Genomic DNA, 20,634 nt, shown 5'->3' with positions numbered 1-20,634 from the left:
AAAAAAAAAGGTTTTAGAGTAATTTGTTGTGTGTTTACAAAGTTCAGATAATATATTTACTCAACAAAACATTGAAATCTCAAGTAATTTTCTTAAAATAAGTGCATTTTTTTTATTTAGGAGGTAAGCAAGACACTTTTTCAATGAAACGATGATTTAAAAGAACAAAAAAAATTGCATTGTCTTATTTCAATTGCTTACTATCTGATTATCTTATTTTCAGAGTTAAAAATACTCATTCGAGTGGCAAATTATCTTATTTTCCTGCGCAGATTAAGGGTAAATAGACTTTATTTAAGACAGTTCTACTTATTTCTGGATTGTTTCTGCAGACCACTGAGTCCAGAATCAGAACAGTTAGATTCAGTTACATGCAGCTGGACTCTGGTCACTAATGAACCTTGGTGGTTTTATTCGAGTTGTATTCACATCACAGCAGGGTGTTGTTTGTGACTTTATAAACATCTTGAAGTTTTGGGTTAAATTGACCAAGTGAGACAAAGTTCAAGGCGGTTGAACTCTTCAGTAAAGGAACTGGATGTAGTTCGATATTTGAGGGAGGAAAAGGACCAAACATTGCAGCTCTTTAAAACAACACAAACAGACATGGTAATGTTTTAGGGAAACATTAACTCTGTCTGCTGCTCGTCCCTCAGGTCTAGCCTGCCCCCTGCTGCCTCTCACCAGTAGCAGCAGGTACAAGCTGGCCTCAGTGGACGTCCCAGAAATGGTGTCCTACCCTCTGCCCCAGTCCTCCCCCTCCTACTCCGGCCACACCCCCAGCTCTGTTGCCATGGTGAGCGGCCTCCATCCATCCAAGATGAACTGCACCCGCATCTTCAACCTCTTCTGTCTCTACGGTAACATAGAGAAGGTAGGACAGTTTGTGTTTTTACAGGGTTTCCCCAGGTCATTAAAAATAATTAAGTCATTAAATTATTATTTCTTAAATTAAAGCCTTAATTGGCATTGAAATTCATTAAATGTGCTTCTCTTAGCATTTAAAATGCTTTATTAAAATAAACCAGATATGTTTATAACAACAATTTCGTCAGATATATTATATCCAATATATTTGCACTTCTATTATTTGAACTTCTTTCGGTTGATCGTAGAGCCTTATGTTCGGAAAAGAAGTGCCAGGCGGAGAAAAAGCTAGAAAATGGGATAATGCAAATTTCAACAAAAGTGACTGGAAAACGAGGAAACTGATTGTTTTCTACTCAATTTAATATTTTCATTCCAAAAATAGAAATCTTGCTTTTCTGCAAGGCTTTTTTTATGTCTTTGTCTGTCTGTTTCCCCTTTGACCTTTCTGTTGTTGTTTTTTTTATTATTTGCTGTTGAGGGTTTTCCATATTTTTCTATTTTTAATTTTTGATATGTGTCTTCTTCCAGCAAGAAAGTTCCGGGTTCGATTCCCATGGGTCTTTCTGCATGGAGTTTGCATGTTCTCCCTGAGCATGTGTGGGTTCTCTCCGGGTACCCTGGCTTCCTTTCACAGTCCAAAAACATGACTGTTAGGTTAATTGGCTTCTCTAAATTCCCCTAGGTATGAGTGTCTGTGGTTTGTTCTGTTTGTCTCTGTGTTGCCCTGCTATGGACTGGCAACTTGTGGAACCCGCTTCTCACCCTTAGACAGCTGGAGATAGGCACCAGCACCCCTCGCTACCCCAGCAGGGATAAGCGTGATGGAAGGTGAATGGATGGAAGGAAGGTTTTTCCATATTTCGTTTCTTGCTTTATTCCTGGTGTTCTTTCCTTTGTTTGTTTTGATTGTATTCTCTCAGATCACTCCTCTTAAGGTTTCCATGTTACTTTTCCCTCCTCCTCAGTATCTATGCTTCCTGTCCTGTGGTACCGAGTCAATCAAGGGAACCAAATGAGCTCAGAGGTGCTGTATTGTCTCTCCAGAGTAATCTGGGTCTTTCCTGGGATCTCCTTCCAGTGCTTATCACCTGACCCATAAGCTGAGTCTGGCTAGTCAATGGAAGAAGCCCTTGTCCATTGCTTGTATCTGGGATTTTATTCCTTTAGACCTTGATCCATTTCTGTGCTTCAATCAGAACTTGGACAGTCCTGCGGTTGAGCTCTCAAAACAAAGAATTGTTAAACAAATAGAAAAAGGCATTGCTGTGACCTCTCTCTAAGGCTAACCATGCTTAACTGGCCTGGTCTCTGATTGATGGGATATTTATGTCGCTGTAGGTGAAGTTTATGAAGAGCGTTCCTGGTACGGCGCTGGTGGAGATGGGGGACGAGTACGCAGTGGACCGAGCGATCACTCACCTCAACAGCATCAAGTTGTTTGGAAAGAGGCTGAATGTGTGGTGAGAGGAGGACTGATGCGGATATGTTTGGTTGTTGTCTGCATAAGCTTAGACTGGTAACGTTGCTGTTGTCTTGTTGCTGTGGACAGCGTCTCTAAGCAGCAGGCGGTGATTCCCAGTCAGGTCTTTGAGTTGGAGGATGGCAGCAGCAGCTACAAGGACTTCGCAATGACCAGGAATAACCGCTTCAGCAGCGCCGGACAAGCCTCCAAGAACATCATCCAGCCTCCTTCTGCTGTGCTCCACTACTACAACGTTCCTCCGTGCATCTCGCAGGATCAGCTACTTAAGGTACGTCTGTCTTATGCTTAACTATATCAGATTAGTGCCTGCAACATTAAACCTGAAATATTAGCTGAACACTGAGATCAACCTCTTTTTTACCAAATGATCACTTTTAGAACTTTGGTGGATTCTTATCTTTTCTTATATCTCTTACAAAACCCTTCTTTTTTTTCTCCTCTCACCAAAATTGAATGACAATTTGAAAGCCATTTTACTGACCAACACCAGCCCTTTAACACCAAAATGATCGGCTGTTTCCAGGAAAGGGTTTCCTGAACTATATAGTGCAGTGAACAGTAAGGCTGGTGTGAGGAACTGCTTTTGAGTCAATGAGTCGATGCAATCAGCTGGTTTTCCTTTGATAGAAAACTTTGAAACAATCTGACTGAATGATCTGGTTGAATTGTAAAATACCTAGAGATGACATGATGTGAATTGGCGCTATAGAAATAAACAGAATTGAATTCATTCAGGCCTGGTTAACAGTTTTATAGAGACGTACTCCTCTGTTGCTGATGTCATCCAGTCAGGAGTGGAAGGAAAACGCATTTTACTGTTAACTGTTTACAAAGAAGACCAGAGTCATTTCAACCCATCAAGACAGCAGAAATTCATTTCCAAAATCATTCTTAAAACTCAATTGTAGCTAACTTTAGAACCATGAACATTTTTTAGAACAATTAACAGTCTTTAGAACCAATCCCAGTCTTTAGAACCATTAACAGCCTTTAGAGAAAGTCCTAGTCTTTAGAACCACACACAGTCTTTAGCCCACATGCAAAAACCCATAATGAACTGGAGCAAACCGACTTGAGCTGGGAAACATGGAAGGCCTGGTGCATACGGGAGCGCAGGGGCAGACAGAGGCGGACGGCTATGGGGCTGATTATGGAATCAATGACATGGGGACCAGTAAAGCGAGGGGGCAGTTTTCGGGAGGTGGTTCTAGCTGGGAGGTCTTTAGAGGAAAGCCAGACCTGCTGACCGGAATGGCAAAGGGGTGCCAGAAACCGTCTCTGGTCAGTGAATCGGTAGGTGCATTCGGTGGAGCGGCGGAGGGTGCTGTGTCTGATCCCAAACTTGCACAGACGAATGTGGTGCACAAACAGGGAAGAGAGAAGGTTGGTACAGGTTGGGATCAACGGGCTTGTCTAGAATTTAGGTGTTTGGCGGCTTGGAAGGCGGAGTCGGCCTCAGAATTCCAGGCGAAGGTGGTCTTGGTCGAGTTCAGAGCTTGTAAAGGGCCGGGGATCATGCTGTAGTTCCTAACGAATCGTCGGTAAGGTTGGTCAATCCAAGGAACCGTTACAGCTGTTTTTAGGAGTCAGGCACATACCAGTTAAGGAAAGACTTGATCTTCTCAGGATCTGAGCAGACCATCCCACCCTCAAGAATGAGACCTAGGAAAGTGACAGAGGGTCTGTGGAACTCGCATATCTCAGCTGGGGAATGAAGCATATGTGTGTCTGGTGATCTGCCAGGGTCTAGATCAGGATATTGTCCAGCTACACAAAGGCGAACACAATGAGAAAGTCCTGGAGGACGTTGATGAATAGGGCCTAGAAGACTGAGAGTGCATCACAAAGGCCAAAAGGCATAGCTAAATATTCGAAGTGGCCCGAAGTTTTCCATTCATCCCCCTGGTGAATTCTTACAAGGTGATAAACATTCCGTAAGTCTAATTTAGTGAACATTGTGGCGTCCTGGACCGGCTCAAGGGCCGATGAGATGAGGGGGAACGCATTTTTATTTTTAACAGTAATTTGGTTTAAGATGTGGTAGACAATACAGGGGCAGAGAGATCCGTCCTTTTTCCCCAAGAAAAAGAACCCAGTCCCCAAAGGGGAGAATGATGGACAGGTGATCCGAACTGCGAGCGACTCGTTAATGTGGTCTTTAAGCGTCTGCCGTTCAGCCAGCCCGATGGGGGGGCAGCGACTTTGCTGGCAGCAAGATGGAAAACAAGGGTTGCACCCTGAACGGGTGCGGCCCTCAGATCCCTGACAACTAGTCTTTAGAGCCATTAATCGTCTTTAGAGGGACTTCTAGTCTTTAGGACCATTAACCATTTTTGGAACCAGTCACAGTCTTAAGAACAATAACATACTTTACAATTGGTGACAGTCTTTAGAACCGGCCCTAGTCTTTAGAACACTCAACAGTCTTTAGAACCAGTCTCTGTCTTGAGAACCATTAACAGTATTTAGAACTTAATTTCACTGTTTCTCTGAACTAAAGGCAGTGTTTCCACTTTTTGGTTCTAGCTTCCTGAATAAGTTGAACACACATCAAGAACTTCCTTCCTTTGGTACTGCTTTAGTGTTTTTCCTTGATACTAAAAATGAGGACTACTTCAGCGTGCCTGAAGTCAGTCTCTGTGTGACCCTGATCAGGTTTGGTCTGCAGACCTTCTCTTGGAGCTGTTAGCTGATAACAGATTGTCATGCTGTTGGCACTGATTGGAATCCCTGTGTGTTTTGGCAGCTGTGCAAGGAGCATGATGTTCCCAGCTTCGTCAAGTTCAAGATGTTTGACGCCAAACGTAAGTACATCTTGTTACTGAGCTCTTTTCTAAGCTTGAGTTTCATGAGAAATGTTGGACGTTTCAATGTGAAGTGATGGTTTCTACTGTCTTCTCAGCCTCATCTAAGACCATGTCAGGGCTGTTGGAGTTTGACAGTAAGACGGAGGCTGTGGAGGCTCTAACTGTTCTCAATCACTACCAGATCAGGATACCAAGTAAGTCTTCCACCGTTAGCATGTCTTTGTTTGAATGAAAGCATGAATCCAGACTTTATCCACTGAAAATGGTCTCACAGAGGGAAATAAAGCCTTTTCTGACATTTCTCCAATTGTCAGATTCTAAAAAAATCTTAAGGTAACACCTAAAGTGAGACATCAGAGGAAATCAGCTGAGACATCAGGGAGAAGACCATGGGCCCGTTCAAGTTCAGTTTATTAAGGCTTCCATAGGTCTGAATCTGAAAAAAACAAGTTCAAGACCCTTGAACCTTTTTGAAAACTTTCATTAAAAGTCGGCTTTCTGTTGTGATAGTTTACCAGTATATTAGGAAGATATGATTAACTAGTACTGGAAGTTGTAGTTAATGAATAACTCATTCAATATTGAAGGTAAAACCAATTGAATGTTTTTAGTTGATTAATTGTAATTGTAATCCGCATACTCACTAGGATTCTTGCCCTCTCACGTCCCAGGTGGACTTCTGAAACGGCTCTTCAAATTCCAGTTATCTTCACCAGTTCAGTAAATTAAACCAGAAGAATGGGTCCATCCTCTTAGGAATGGGGGTCATTTGCTTGGCTAACAAAGAGACCAAACAACCCCCATTCCTAAAGGGTGGACCCGTTCTTCTGGTTCAATTTGCATGTTTTCTAAACCAAAACAAAGTGTTTTTGGTCCACTCTATAAAGCCTGGAACTCAACCCTATTTCTGACATTTTTAATTGAAAAAGCTTCCTGGATGGGAAGTGAAACGTCCTCAAACTTGGAAACAAAGAACGCGACAGACTCTTATCCTCGCCAAGTATGTTCTTAAGAAGAACACAGAAAAGTGTGGACTCAGGGAGAACGTGCAGAATAAATACGGGTCAATTTGAACACAAGCGTACTGATGACATAGTCTGGAGCTGCATTACACCTTCTGTTATTAATAGTCTCTAGATAATAATAATAAATTATGACTATTTCATTTAGTGAGGGGATAATAGTTAAATCAGTCAGATAAACGTAAATAAAATGAACATTTTGCCAAATAAAACAAAATAAATCACCATCAGAACCAGTGGTCCTTCACACACGGCTATGCAGAGAGAGGGCTGCTTCTGAGGGGATGACGTTAGCCCTGGCTGCCGTCACCCTCGCTGGTTACATTGGTCCTCTCAACTTCGGGAATGCTTTTTTGAATTACGCATTAAATCGGTAAATGGGCCATATAGTGAGGCTTAGTATGATGTTCTCGCCTCAGATTATCTTAAAACGTACTTTTATTGAACAACGGCAACAGAAAAGAGAACTTTGAGCTTAATACTCTGAGCTCTGTGAGCGCTCTGTGGAAGCTGCTGCTGCTCCAGTGCATGATGGGACAGCTGTTGGTCTCATGAACGGTCAAGTCTGCTCTGATGCATGCTGGGTAAAGAGTGAGGGGCGAGGAAAACATCCAGGGACTTTGTCCGTTCTTTGTCTGCTGTTCTTGTGGAGTGGAACAGTACTAGGGCTGAAGCTGATGATGTTTCACGAGTACATGAGAACGCACAAGTACACACATTGAGAAATGGCCATGGTCTCCCTGACAGCCGCAGATTTTTTCCCCCGACTGTTTGTAGAAAGCCTCTCCTTCCAATAATAATTCTGAGTCCTTCTTTCCAAAAGGTCCCCCTAGCTCTGGTAGGAGAGCAGCGGGAGAACATTTGATTTCCCTAACCTCTGTATCCACAGGTTAGCTTCACCTCTGACCTGATGGAAGTACCAGGAAGGCGTATTTTTTGCCCTTCCAGTTATGCGAGACTTTCAGTCTGATGAAAGTGTAGTCGTGGTGTGTCATTTAGTATACAGAGGGTAACGAGGGACGATCAGCCTCTCACGACCACGATCAGGAATCATAAGGGCGGGAGAAAATTTAAACATGTTTGAAATTCAGTAGGCCGTCGTAAGGTGGCCGTGAGCAAATCGCTCCATGCGCAGGAGCAGACAAGGATTCTCCTTCCTCCGCTCAGATGAAAACACAAAAGCGTGGCGGGGGTGTGAATGAAATGGAGTTCTTTCTGTAAAATTGACAGACCATAGTAGCTACGTTTGATCAGCCATGTCTTTGTCCAAATACGTTGTTGCCTTTTTAGGGCTTTCAGCACAAAATTGTACAAATTGTCAAGGCAGCACGTTTCACTATAATGAGCTTCAAATTCCTGTTCTACTGGTTTGGCTTCCGGATAAATGGGTCCGGGTAGCTCCATCGCACTGTGGAATGGAGTTCCACTTGATTTTTAGACAGTGTGAGCAGGTAGATCGCATCAGAGCATCGGGTCACACAGTGTGAGAACAAACATCGTGAGCTGTGACCTTTTAAACTGCGGCTTATGTCGTGCAGTGTGAGCTGTAGCTGCGTGGAACGATTGAAAAAATTGCACATTGTATTCCCAGCTTTATTGTCTCCATTCAGCGCCTATGTCTGTTCCATTTGCAGATGGATCCAACCCGTACACCCTGAAGCTCTGCTTCTCCACCTCATCCCATCTATAGGAGCTGCTGAGAACTAAGGAAGGCCTGCTGGTGTGTGGCCCAGACGGCAGAGAACCGGGCAGAGCCACGCTGCAGATCCTCGGGGGATGATGGAGAGGCTAAAGCAGCAGACAGAGCTGACAGCGCACACCCCCACCCTCTACCCACCCAGGCAGCAGTGGACCTGGTACCTGACTGCACATCCTGGGGAGGTCTGTTAAAAGAAGGCAGATAAAGACCTCCTGATGGTCATCCACCTTGGAGACCAGCTCTGATGTCCCTCCTGGTTCTCCACGCACACGCTAAAGAATATTTACTGTTAGATACGTTGTGCTTTTGAATGTGACTGTAAAAATGAAGAATATTTGGGTTCTCATTCAGTATTTGTAGGTGCATGTTCTGTAATCTTCTGTTGGTGGCAGCTACACCTGGGAGCTGATGTTACTCAGCTGTTTGTTCAGAGGGGGCTTCACTGCCCAGCAGCTTCAGCTTCATCAGTCGCCCTTTTCTCCAGAATATTGTTGAGACTTCTAGCCACAACTTTCCTCAGTACGGTGTCCCCTTTAGGACATCCTAGGTCTCAGAGAAAAAGTTCCCAGGTCTTAGAAATAAACTAATCAGGTGTTTTTAGAAACTTGAATTCTGCTGTTTGTCAGGATGCTGCTTGATAAAAAAAAGAAAAGGAATATTTCTCAGACATGATGCATTTATTGCTTGAATTTGAAACCTGACAGCTTTTCTCCTGAGACTTGAGGATGTCCTAAACTGTAAGCCTCAGGTAGAGATTAGGAAGTTGAACTGTGGATGCAGACAGACCCTCTGCAGTCAGCCACACTATCAATGCCGACACATACTGAAATATTTTTTTTTATGCTTTATAGCGGCCGTCCTCTGGGAAGGTGCCTCAGGTCCGATCAACATTCATAGAAATATAGTAATCAGAATCTCTCCCTGTCACAGCTCTGCTTTTCAGAAGCACCTCTAGGTTTGAGGATTTATAAATTATTTAAATTCTCCCTTTATTCTCCTGAATATTTATTGTGACTAAAATCTAGGAGGTAAGATCGCTGTCAAAAAACACCTACATGTAGGCGTCTGAAAACATGAATAAAAATAAGATTTGTATTTGTTTTTGTCAACTTTTACATCTGAAATCAGATAATTAATTTCTGAAAATATAAGTTTGGAAGTTAAGAATAACAGTTGCAAAGTTACAACTTTACCAAAATATGAGTACGAGTCACAAATTAACCAGTACAATGAAAAATGCACTAACATGAATCAGACATTTATGAATACAGATTACATATTTCTATTAAGGAATCACAAATTCAAAAAGTTATGAATTTAGAAATGAAAATGACAAACTTACATGTACTAATCAAAAATGTATAATTACAAATTTAAAAGTAAATCACTTATTTATACAACTTTAAGTGAAGACGGTGGAAGTGGAAGACTCTGCCACCAACCCATAGGGAGAGTAAAAGCTTTGTCAGCTGTTCTCGATTCATACTTGAACATTGGGGATTTGTTCTTTTTATTTTTCCAAACTTATAACTTCAATTTATAACTTCCAAACTTCTGTGAGGGATGAAGCATCTAATGTCACATGTATGCAAGTTGACAAAAAGAAACAGACACAAATCTTACATTCATTCCTGTTCATTGCCTTCAATCTACATATTCAGATGCCTTTGTTTAAAGGATGAGGGTTATGCTGCTACAGTAAGACAGCACAGGTCTGGACTAAGGAGCCTCTTTGAACCAAGGCACCCACTTGTTCTGCAAGTTGACCTTCAGCTGTTGTTGGTCCTGATCAGTTTAGACTGAAGATCAGGTAAACAACATACTGACCTGATGATGACCTCATTCCACAGACTCCCAGTCGCTGTGCCGCTATACATGATCACAGCAGGTCTGACAGGAAGGAGCTGAGGTGCAGAGATTGGTGGTCCAGTCCAGTCTTCTCTGCTGCATGCGGGGTCCAGTTGTCTGGAATCATATAACAGATGTTAATGTGGACCTGAGGGAGAATAAAGTTGTTTAATGAGGCTAGAAAATTATCCTGGTTCTGTTGGAAGAACCGACTGTTCCTCGTTTGGTAACAACAGCTGAATATGGCTCTGATCTTAAAGTTGTAGGGAAATCATATTTAAATGTCAAATCATTCTGGCTTAAACATGTATATAAATGTACTCTTTATCAAGCCATATTCTCCCAAAATTTAGATTGTTTCTATTTAAAAAAAAATATATCTTAATATCTGTTTTTTTTTTTTTTTGTTATCTCAGTTAGTTCTATGTCAGCTTGAACACCTTAATTCAGCCAATCATATATCAATGGTCATCTGTCAATCAAATTTTTTCGGTCATAGCATCTCGATTCATATGTCGCAGCTAATATACGCAACAGTTGAAATAAGAATAATTTCCTCTCCCATTGAGTTCCGTCCTACAGGATGGACGTCTGTGTCTTCAGCAGGCGTAGAGCTAACAGAACTGGCAGCGTTGCGAGGCAAGGGCTCAAACATGTACGGCTGGAAGCCTTCTACACCAAACCAAGCTTCTGCCGTGAACATCATTCATGGTTCCATCCTCTGGATGTTTCTTAGTAGTCTCAGTGAACTTCGGCTGCTTGGGGTGAAACGTGGCCAGCCATTAGCCTCATAAATGAACGCATATTTTAGAGAGTTAAATATAGACTGAAGAGATTTCTGAGCCCTTCTCACTGATTAGCTATAATAGAACAGTTTACTCTGAGTTTTAGGCTGTAAGGTTAACATGTAAAGGAGAACAATCCAAACCCATCCGGACCACAGAGTCTGGAGGAATAACATCCTATCAGGGACCCCTGCTGCTGGTGGACTGGTTCTGTCTTTCAACCAGAACCGGCCTCATGGTTGGTTGGAAGCGGCTATTGGTGTAACGGAGGAGGAACCCACAGGCCCAGCAACATCAGTTCCATCTTCATCGGGTCTCCAAACAGAACCTGGTGTCGATGGAAGACCAAGGCACAATTACATAGAGTTAGAGCAACGGTCTGTTATCTTTCCACGATTCTTGAGAATCTGTTCCCTCGCAGATTTTCCAACCGTTAAGGTCAGAGAGGGTTTAGACCTGAAACACCGGCCAAAGCTGAGCCGAAGCTTAGGTCCATCTTCAGTGGTGGTCCAGACCAAATGTACCAGAGGGCCAGGAGGGGGCCAGGGTGTTTTCATGGGGGCACCTGGGGACAAGCGATTCAAATATATTAAGATGACGGCATGAAGCGAAATATCTATTCAATTCGGTTTAATTAAAATTCTGTGTCTCATTAGGTCAATATTCATTCATAATTTAGGAATTGTACATACTTTTGACTTAATTTATATTAAAATGACTGTTTTCTATAAAATCTGACTTAGAATTAAAAAAACTATTTTATTTGTTTTGGAAAAAAACATTTAGCAGATGAAAACTGGGATCCTATCTCTATAGCACTGAAGCTATAACCTTATTTTATTTTTAAATAATTAGTCAAACAGAATTTGTAAAGAAAGAAAATGAAATAGATCCAAAGGACCTATCAGTAACCATGTCTGTTCCAGTGAATATCATTAGAATTTCTTTGAGTATTATGTCTTCAGTACAGGGGCCAGGATATGATCCACAGGGACAATGGCCCCCGTTGGCCCCTGTCTAGAACCGCCCATGTCTATCTTCCAGCCTTCTGCTGTTTTAGCTTCTCTGAGAAGCTGATTAAAGCCCTGGTAGCGCTGAGCTTCCTCTTCTCTAGAGTTGTGAGGAAGAGAAGTCAGCTGCGTTACAGATGATCGCTGAGGTCTGGTGGTTCTCCAGAGGATACTTAACATTTCCTCCCTGTATTTTGTTGTGGGATAACTTGTACAGAAAAATGGCAATAAAGACACTGTAAATAAAAGACTGTCTGGTTTTCACTCAGTAGTGTAGTCTGGTTTAATTCTTTGTAACCAAAGAAACTTTCTTTCATTCCTGACAGACAGAAAGTCCATTGGATTTGTGAAACGTATTTGTTAAAAGACTGTTTTAGATGAGTTGAAAGTAGAACATGCATGGACAATGTGATGAGTTTCATGTCTGGATCCACAGTTCTTAACCTTTTACTGAATGACTATGACCTGAATGACTGAGAATCTTCATTAACAATTAAAATACTAATTAATAATTAGACAATAGGAGTCATACATCCACTCCACCTTCCACCTAAGAACCAAAACTTCAAATGGATGGATAGACAACATTTTTTCAATCACTTTTCATTCTTTCCGACCAATGCATAGCGCCAGCATACTTTAAGTCTGCCTCCATTATTACGGTTCCAAAAAACCTCAGGTCACCTCACTCAATGGCCTGTAGCTCTGGCTTCCATCCTGATGAAATGCTTCAAAAGGCTGGTTAAAGGACACATCGTCTCCAGTCTGCCGCCAACATTCCACCCATTCCAGTTCGCCTACTGATGGAACCGCTCCACCAAGGACATCATCTAGTCTGCTCTTCACCTGAGCCTGGCACACCAGGAGGAGAAGAACACCCATGTGCGGATGCTATTCCTGGACTTCAGTTCAGCTTTCAACACCATGAACCTGCAGTTCACTGAAAAAACAGAGTCTCCTGCGGTAGAAAATGTGCTTCTGCTCAATAAATGCTGGGCATCAAAATATGCAGAGATAAATCGATGCTGCAGAGATTAAATTTAGCCATGGAGGTGCAATGGATCTCTGAAGAAAGTTCTCTAATGGTGCATTTACATGAGAAAAGGGACTGAGTGGTGCAGAGGCCTGCAGACTGCAGGCGCTCGACAAAAGCTCTTGTTTCTTGCGAGTTTGAATGGTGTTACCTCTTCTCTCTACACTGCTTTAAACCCTGTAGCCCCTCTGCAAAAGAAGAATTTTAATTCTTCATTTAACACAGAGCTGCGTACCTTGAAGCAGAATGCAAGGAAACTGGAGAGAAAATTGACAAATACCTGTAATGATCTTGGTTCTGTTGTTTTTCTTTAAGCTTTCTGTTTCAAGTTTAGCCAGGTTTTTCGTTGATTTCTAGCTTTTTTGGTGTGTCTGGATTCATTTAAGTTGCTTAGGTTTTTCTGTCTGTCCCCTGCTGCCTCCTTGTGTTCTTTTCCCTTGGCTTCCTCGTCAGCTCTAATCACACCTGTTCCCTATCAGCTCATTACCTCTACCTTTGTTCAGTCAGCCATAAATACGCTCCCTCTGCAGTCCCTCTTTGCTGGTTCCTCGTCTTTACCTTTCCTCACCCTGGCTCCTTGTTGGTTTTTCCCTGATGTCTCCATGGTTCTGCTTCTGCGTTTGGGTCCAATCTAAACCTTTTAACCAAATCGTGACAGAAGGAACCAGCCAAGAATGGACCCAGCAGAACACGGCCCGGACGCCCCCAGGAGAATTTCCATTATTCTCAGGAATGCTCTGGACTCCATTGCCGCTCTCAGTCCGCCTTGGAAGAGGGTGAGTGCGGCTGACCAGTTGAAGCCAGTATTCCTCTCTAACTCCTCACTTCTATCACCCCCAGTTTTATCTGAGCTATTCGAGGAGTTGGAGTGGAACCGCCAAGCCGCCTTCGCCCAACTCTGCAATAGACCTCCACCACCCAAACCATCACTCCATCACCTTCCCACTCTGCTGTCTCTCACCTCCGATCCTGTTCCCCCACCATTACCAGCTGTGGGTCCTCCCCTGCCATCTGCCTCCTCCAGGCGCAAGCAACGCCGCCGGGGGAGGAAGACAACCACCTCTCCGGAGCGTCAGCCTGACTCCTCCTCTCCCTCTCCGGAGGGTCAGCCTGACTCCTTTTTCAGTCCCTCTCTTAACCTGGTTAGTTTCCCCTATGGCTTTAGTCGTCACCTCCATGACAAACAGCTAGCTTCTCGGGTTGGTAGGTTTAGACCTGCTTTCATAACTTCACCCCCCACAGTCAGAGCTCCCCATATACCAGAGTCAGATCTCTGGGGTTTCTTTTATGGGGAGAGGGAAGATCTTTTCCCTTTTCTGCCATCTCCATCAGCTCCTAGCAGTCCAGTTTCCCTAGCACCAGAGGCCGTTAGCAGGCTAGCTAGCCCAGCACCAGAGGCCGTTAGCAGGCTAGCTAGCCCAGCACCAGAGGCCGTTAGCAGGCTAGCTAGCCCAGCACCAGAGGCCGTTAGCAGGCTAGTTAGCCCAGCACCAGAGGCCGTTAGCAGGCTAGTTAGCCCAGCACCAGAGGCCGTTAGCAGGCTAGTTAGCCCAGCACCAGAGGCCGTTAGCAGGCTAGTTAGCCCAGCACCAGAGGCCGTTAGCAGGCTAGTTAGCCCAGCACCAGAGGCCGTTAGCAGGCTAGTTAGCCTAGCTCCAGAGACCCCTGAGCCCGCTCTGTGCCCTCTGGAGACCCCTGAGCCCGCTCTGTGCCCTCTGGAGACCCCTGAGCCCGCTCTGTGCCCTCTGGAGACCCCTGAGCCCGCTCTGTGCCCTCTGGAGACCCCTGAGCCCGCTCTGTGCCCTCTGGAGACCCCTGAGCCTGCTCTGTGCCCTCTGGAGACCCCTGAGCACACTTTCAAAGAGGCTTCAGACTTTGGGGTTTGTGGGAGTACGCCTCCAAGAGCCCCTCAGCGGGAGCTCCAAGCCTCCAAGAGCCCTCTGCGGGCGCTCCAAGCCCTCTCTGAGGCTGTTCCTGAACCACAGTCGGCGGCCCCCTCAGAACCTGATCCGGAACTGCGGTCGGCGGTCTCCTCTGGGTCTGCTCCTGAGCCGCAGTGGGCGGCCTCGTCTGATCCTGTTCCTGAGCCGCAGTGGGCGGCCTCGTCTGATCCTGTTCCTGAGCCGCAGTGGGCGGCCTCGTCTGATCCTGTTCCTGAGCCGCAGTGGGCGGCCTCGTCTGATCCTCTTCCTGAGCCGCAGTGGGCGGCCTCGTCTGATCCTGTTCCTGAGCCGCAGTGGGCGGCCTCGTCTGAACCTGTTCCTGAGCCGCAGTGGGCGGCCTCGTCTGAACCTGTTCCTGAGCCGCAGTGGGCGGCCTCGTCTGAACCTGTTCCTGAGCCGCAGTGGGCGGCCTCGTCTGAACCTGTTCCTGAGCCGCAGTGGGCGGCCCAGTCTGATCCTGTTCCTGAGCCGCAGTGGGCGGCCCAGTCTGATCCTGTTCCTGAGCCGCAGTGGGCGGCCCAGTCTGATCCTGTTCCTGAGCCGCAGTGGGCGGCCCAGTCTGATCCTGTTCCTGAGCCGCAGTGGGCGGCCCAGTCTGATCCTGTTCCTGAGCCGCAGTGGGCGGCCCAGTCTGATCCTGTTCCTGAGCCGCAGTGGGCGGCCCCTTCCGAGGCTGTTCCAGAGCCGCAGTGGGCGGCCCCTTCCGAGGCTGTTCCAGAGCCGCAGTGGGCGGCCCCTTCCGAGGCTGTTCCAGAGCCGCAGTGGGCGGCCCCTTCCGAGGCTGTTCCAGAGCCGCAGTGGGCGGCCCCTTCCGAGGCTGTTCCAGAGCCGCAGTCGGCGGCCCCTTCCGAGGCTGTTCCAGAGCCGCAGTCGACGGCTCCCTCTGAGCCTGTTGCAGAGCAACAGAAGCGGAGGCGGCGTCCTCCTCGGCGCATCCTGCGGAGGCGGCGTCCTCCTCCTAGGTTTCTGCTGCATTGGAGACGCCGGCCTCCAGAGCGTCTCTCTCAGCCCCGGCCCCGCGGCCGGCCTCCAGGGCGTCTCTCTCAGCCCCGGCCCCGCGGCCGGCCTCCAGGGCGTCTCTCTCAGCCCCGGCCCCGCGGCCGGCCTCCAGAGACTCTGCCTCGCCTCCGGCCCCGCGGCCGGCCTCCAGAGACTCTGCCTCGCCTCCGGCCCCGCGGCCGCCCTCCAAAGACTCTGCCTCGCCTCCGGCCCCGCGGCCGGCCTTTCAGAGACTTTCGATTGTCCTCGCCCACTCTGGATGGGTTGCGTTTTGTTTCTTGGACTGTTTTTGGCTTCTTGCCCCCCTTCCTGGTTCCCCCTCCGCCCACCCTGGGTTGTTTTGTTTTTTTTTGCTTTTTGGACATTAAAGGGGCGTCTGGAATCCGCCCTTGAGTGGGGGGCTCTGTAATGATCTTGGTTCTGTTGTTTTTCTTTAAGCTTTCTGTTTCAAGTTTAGCCAGGTTTTTCGTTGATTTCTAGCTTTTTTGGTGTGTCTGGATTCATTTAAGTTGCTTAGGTTTTTCTGTCTGTCCCCTGCTGCCTCCTTGTGTTTTTTTCCCTTGGCTTCCTCGTCAGCTCTAATCACACCTGTTCCCTATCAGCTCATTACCTCTACCTTTGTTCAGTCAGCCATAAATACACTCCCTCTGCAGTCCCTCTTTGCTGGTTCCTCGTCTTTACCTTTCCTCACCCTGGCTCCTTGTTGGTTTTTCCCTGATGTCTCCATGGTTCTGCTTCTGCGTTTGGGTCCAATCTAAACCTTTTAACCAAATCGTGACAATACCTACAGGAATCACACCCGAGAAGTATATTTATGAAAACACAAACTGACTTTGAGCAGAGCTTTAAAAGAACGGGCCAGTAAAAGTTACAATAATTTATTTAAAAGAATAAATTCACTAAATAGAGAAAATGAAAATGTAGGGCACTCACATTCCAACACCTGTCCATTCCTCGACGGTGAACAGTTGGAGGAGACTCCGCAGCAACCAGTCCTTCCATCTGCCGCTCCTTCACCTGTGCTCTGTCTGTCTTCAATCCCTTCAACTGCACAGCTGCATTTTTATTACCGGCCTCCCTGTCTGCACGCTGTTTAGCTGATGGAGAACACCTGCACCTCTGCCATGGGTGTCTCCAGGTATGAGTGGTAACATCACCTCAAAACGAAATCAGAAAAACATGCAACACAGCAACCCAAGCTAAATCTAACAAGAAAAGTGAATAACTTCAAAAATATAACAATCAAATCCAAATCAGAAAAATAAAACATGAAATTAACTTCATAAGGAAAACAAAAGGCCACATTACCACAATAATTTTTAACTACATGCTAAGCTTTATTGGCAAGGATCACATCAAAATTATATCTGTCTTCAGGGATTTATTTGGAAAATATAAATGCTGTATGAGTTCATTTTCCTGCTGGTTTACCTTGATAAGCATAGATTGACTGTCAAATGTTTTTGCCTCCTAGAAGTTTTCAGCCGCTCCCTAATTGGCATTAATTAGTCCTTGCATAGACACCCCTATAAAATGCAGTGGACCTCCCACTGAGCATTATGATTGCTGCTGACAATCCTCTTTAGAACATCTCTGTCAAACCAGATGTTTACAAAAACTGCAGGAAGAAGCGTTAAATGTAAATTAATATCACCAAAGTAGGAATTATTTAACCTACATTTGCCTTACACTCAGAAAAAATGGTACCAAACTGTACCTTTAAGAATACAACTGGGGTTTTATGTCCTGCAGTGGCTTTGGAGTCATTGGAAATGTGGGGAGGACACAGTGGCTAGTGGAGGGGATGCTAAAGTTGTGTTTATAGGCAACATTCAGCTGGTAAAAGCTTATTTTATTCAGATAGTTGTCTACTTTACCAACACAACTAAAAATGTAAGAAATAATGATCACATTTTAATCACCTAATACAGTAAATTTCCCCTTTAATAGTTCTGTCCTGGCAAAAGTCCTGAATAAATAACAGTATCAATGAACAAGTGAGGACAAGCCCCCTGCTGCTCTCTCCTTTGCTGTCCTAAACAGCCATTTTATAACAGCACTTCAGGGATACCTTTTCCAGGGACCGTCCCTGGAAGAAGGGTGATTGGTCACCCTAACTGTAATAAACCCACAGTAAAATTCCCACAACCCTCTTGAAACCGTGCTGAGATTGGTCCAAGCACGGTAGCTGAGATAACTGTTGAGTGTAAATGGCACGCACAACTGAAATGGACCGTGGCAGACACAACCAAACCGTACTAACATGGTACCAGTTCATCAGTGGAGCTTGGCGCAGTTCAGTTCTGGCTCGGTTCTCTGATAACAAAGAACGCAACAGACGCCGTCATCTCCTTACACTCATGACATTTCAGACATTCCTAAAAATACTAGCTTCCCTACCGTGCTACGATTTCCAGTGATGATTCTGCTTAGCAGTGTGATGAGCCTCAGCGTCTGTCGTTGTTTCCTGTGTCTGTAAGCCCTGATTAGACTATCATTTGTAGTATCCACTTCCCAAAACCAGACTGTCAAGTAATTTCACCAAAGTCTGCCTTCTTCACCTGACTCTCCGCAAAAACAACGAAATATCACAATTATAACCAACCTCCCTGAATGTTACGGCCGTTGCCGTGTTGATTTGATTCGTTACCCCTAGAGAGCAGTAGTACCGTATATATCGTCACTAGGAGGTGAGGAACCGTGCTAATGTTTTGTGTAAATGGTTGTAAGGAACCAAGCTCAGCACGGTTAACTGAACCAAGCTAACCATGAATCGGTTTCAGAGGGTAGTATAAATGGGGCTTTAGTGGTACAGTAAAGTTAAGTAGATTTCTATAAAATGTTTGTTTACCTCAGCAGTCACATAACAGGATGTAGGACTTGATCATGAAAAGGCAAAGGAAAAAGAGGCTGGTGGATCAGGCATCTGGTCAGGATGACTCCTGGACACCTCCCTGATGAGCTGTTCTAGTACCTTCCCACCAGGAGGAGGCCCAGAGGAAGACCCAGGAGAAGCTGGAGGGATTATGTTTCTCAGCTCGCCTACACAGCCTATGTTTCTCAGCTATGTTTCTCAGCTCGCCTAGCCTAGTAGACCCAAGTCTGGGCCTCTCTAGGCTGCTAGCCCCATTTCATTTCCAGTCTTCAGTATATTTTTTACACAAACATTTGCTAAAAATATTCAAAGATAATCCACAAAGAATATTAAGGTTTCAATATCGAATATGTATTCTGTGGCTATTTGAAAAGGCCTCAAGGAAGACGCGTTCGTAGGAACACATTTCTGCTTAAATGGTTCAGCAAGCCCATTTAAGCAGAAATGTGTTCCTACGAACGCGTCTTCCTTGAGGCCTTTTCAAATAGCCACAATGCTTGAAACTCTTCTAATGGTCAGACATGTATTCAGATCACTTAAGGTAGCTCCTTGGGTTTGTTTTTACATAGAATGTGGATTTTCTGTTTTTTGTGAATTCGTTCACTTACAGCTTCGCTGCTAACAGTTTTATGTTAAAGCGTTGAATGCCAGAGATGGAGAGACAGGGACGACTGACGTAGTCTGGAGATGAACAGTACAAGTGTGTTTCTGTGTCTGTGTATAAAAAAAAAAAAATTAGCAGACCGTTGTGCGGTGTTGGCAAGAAGGTTCTGGGTTCGATTCCCGGCCCGGGGTCTTTCTGCATGGAGTTGAATGTTCTCCCTGAGCATGTATGGGTTATCTCCGGGTACTCCAGCTTTCTCCCACTGTCCAAAAACATGATTGTTAGGTTAATTGGAATTCTCTAAATCTCCTTAGGTGTGAGCATGTGTGTGAATGGTTGTTTGTTCTGTTTGTCTTTGTGTTGCCCTGTCCAGGGTGGACCCCGCCTTGTGGACAGCGAGGGGGTGCACCAGCACCTGTTGCCACCCCAGCTGGGATCTAGGGTGACAGAAAATGGATGGAATCATTCAATTATTATTAGAAATAGGGGGCTGCCTTTTTACATCAAAAACTAGATATATAGTGTTTTGCAACCTACTACTGACCCAGACAATTGTTCAAAAACCTCCCAGCACTATCAAACTCAATCTCACAGATACACAGTCCTGCCTGTTTACAAATAACTCAAACATTATAAGATCACCTCTTTTCACTTTTGGTGCCACAGTAGCTCACTAATCTTACAGCATAACAGAAAAAACATGCTAATACTTACAATTGGTGCCATGTGGGAAGCCATTACAAAAGGCAACAACCTAAAAAGGCATTTCTGAGAGACAGATCCAGTAACACCAACTTACTGTAGCAGTACAAAAACATTTATTATTTTAGGTAGAAATAATAAGAGGCAGAGATGAGTTCTTGCAGATTTTATTAATTTCCAAAGACAACAGATTAGTGATGAGCCGAGGCTTCAAAGCCTGTGTCGAGTAGCGGAAGGATAGCTTCCCTGAAGCGTGTGTCGAGGCTTGCTTCATTCGTTGGAGGAGCCAAAATAGATGATGTCTGAAGCCTTGTTACCGCGCCGTACCTTAAGATCGCTTCAGGAAGTGGATCAGCTCGCCCGGAACTTCAACAGGCATTTAAAGAGCCTTGGTATTTAGTGAAGATGTGGAAGTTTGTAGGAGAGTTGCTGTTAGTTGGGAAGAGTGTGGATAGATTCTAAGAATAGATTGGTTAGAAAAACAACCAATCTATTTTGGCTAAAACTATTTTGGTTAGATTAAACAATGTAATGATCAGAATCTGAGCAAGCCACTGGTTACAGTTGTTATATTAGTGTTAGGTAGTATTGCTTTCTAATGAGTAGTTATCATTGCTAGTGGTGTCAGCTGTCAGACATGGACTTCCTGAGGTTGTTGGTTCAAGATCCAATTTAGACTTGAAAGTTGTGATAATACTTAACAATTATTTTGGTCAATGTGTGTTTCTATTGGTTTGCCCTGTACAAATATGGATTGGGTAAAAACAGTACCAAATTAGATTGGCTGGTTTAGTCAAAAGATTGGTTGAACACACAACCCAAAAACTGTGGGAAAACTATTAAATTCGATATTTATTTACATGAGAAAAGGGACTGCATGAAAATGACTAACCACTTTCATTTTGCTCATCATTGCCCAATTTACACAAACACGTTCCCTGTCTGCTTGAGCTT

General features: G+C 44.9%; 1 protein-coding gene across 1 annotated transcript in view; it reads left to right on the top strand.

Moving 5' to 3' along the window:
* The window catches only part of LOC119772206 (heterogeneous nuclear ribonucleoprotein L-like), a 37,481-nt gene extending 28,953 nt beyond the window's left edge, over positions 1-8,528 (top strand). The window contains exons 9-14 of the mRNA XM_038268546.1: positions 657-874; positions 2,209-2,330; positions 2,420-2,621; positions 5,100-5,157; positions 5,256-5,354; positions 7,817-8,528. Coding sequence (XP_038124474.1) covers positions 657-874; positions 2,209-2,330; positions 2,420-2,621; positions 5,100-5,157; positions 5,256-5,354; positions 7,817-7,872 — 755 coding nt within the window. The 3' untranslated portion in view covers positions 7,873-8,528. The remainder of the gene's footprint in view (positions 1-656; positions 875-2,208; positions 2,331-2,419; positions 2,622-5,099; positions 5,158-5,255; positions 5,355-7,816) is intronic.
* Positions 8,529-20,634: the final 12,106 nt, after the last annotated feature.

Source organism: Cyprinodon tularosa, unplaced genomic scaffold, assembly GCF_016077235.1.
Source record: "Cyprinodon tularosa strain WSP-4 unplaced genomic scaffold, ASM1607723v1 ctg701, whole genome shotgun sequence".
In the NCBI taxonomy this organism is placed as follows: domain Eukaryota; kingdom Metazoa; phylum Chordata; class Actinopteri; order Cyprinodontiformes; family Cyprinodontidae; genus Cyprinodon; species Cyprinodon tularosa.
The sequence above is the reverse complement of the archived record's forward strand: the minus strand, read 5'-3'. Positions and strand labels throughout refer to the sequence as shown.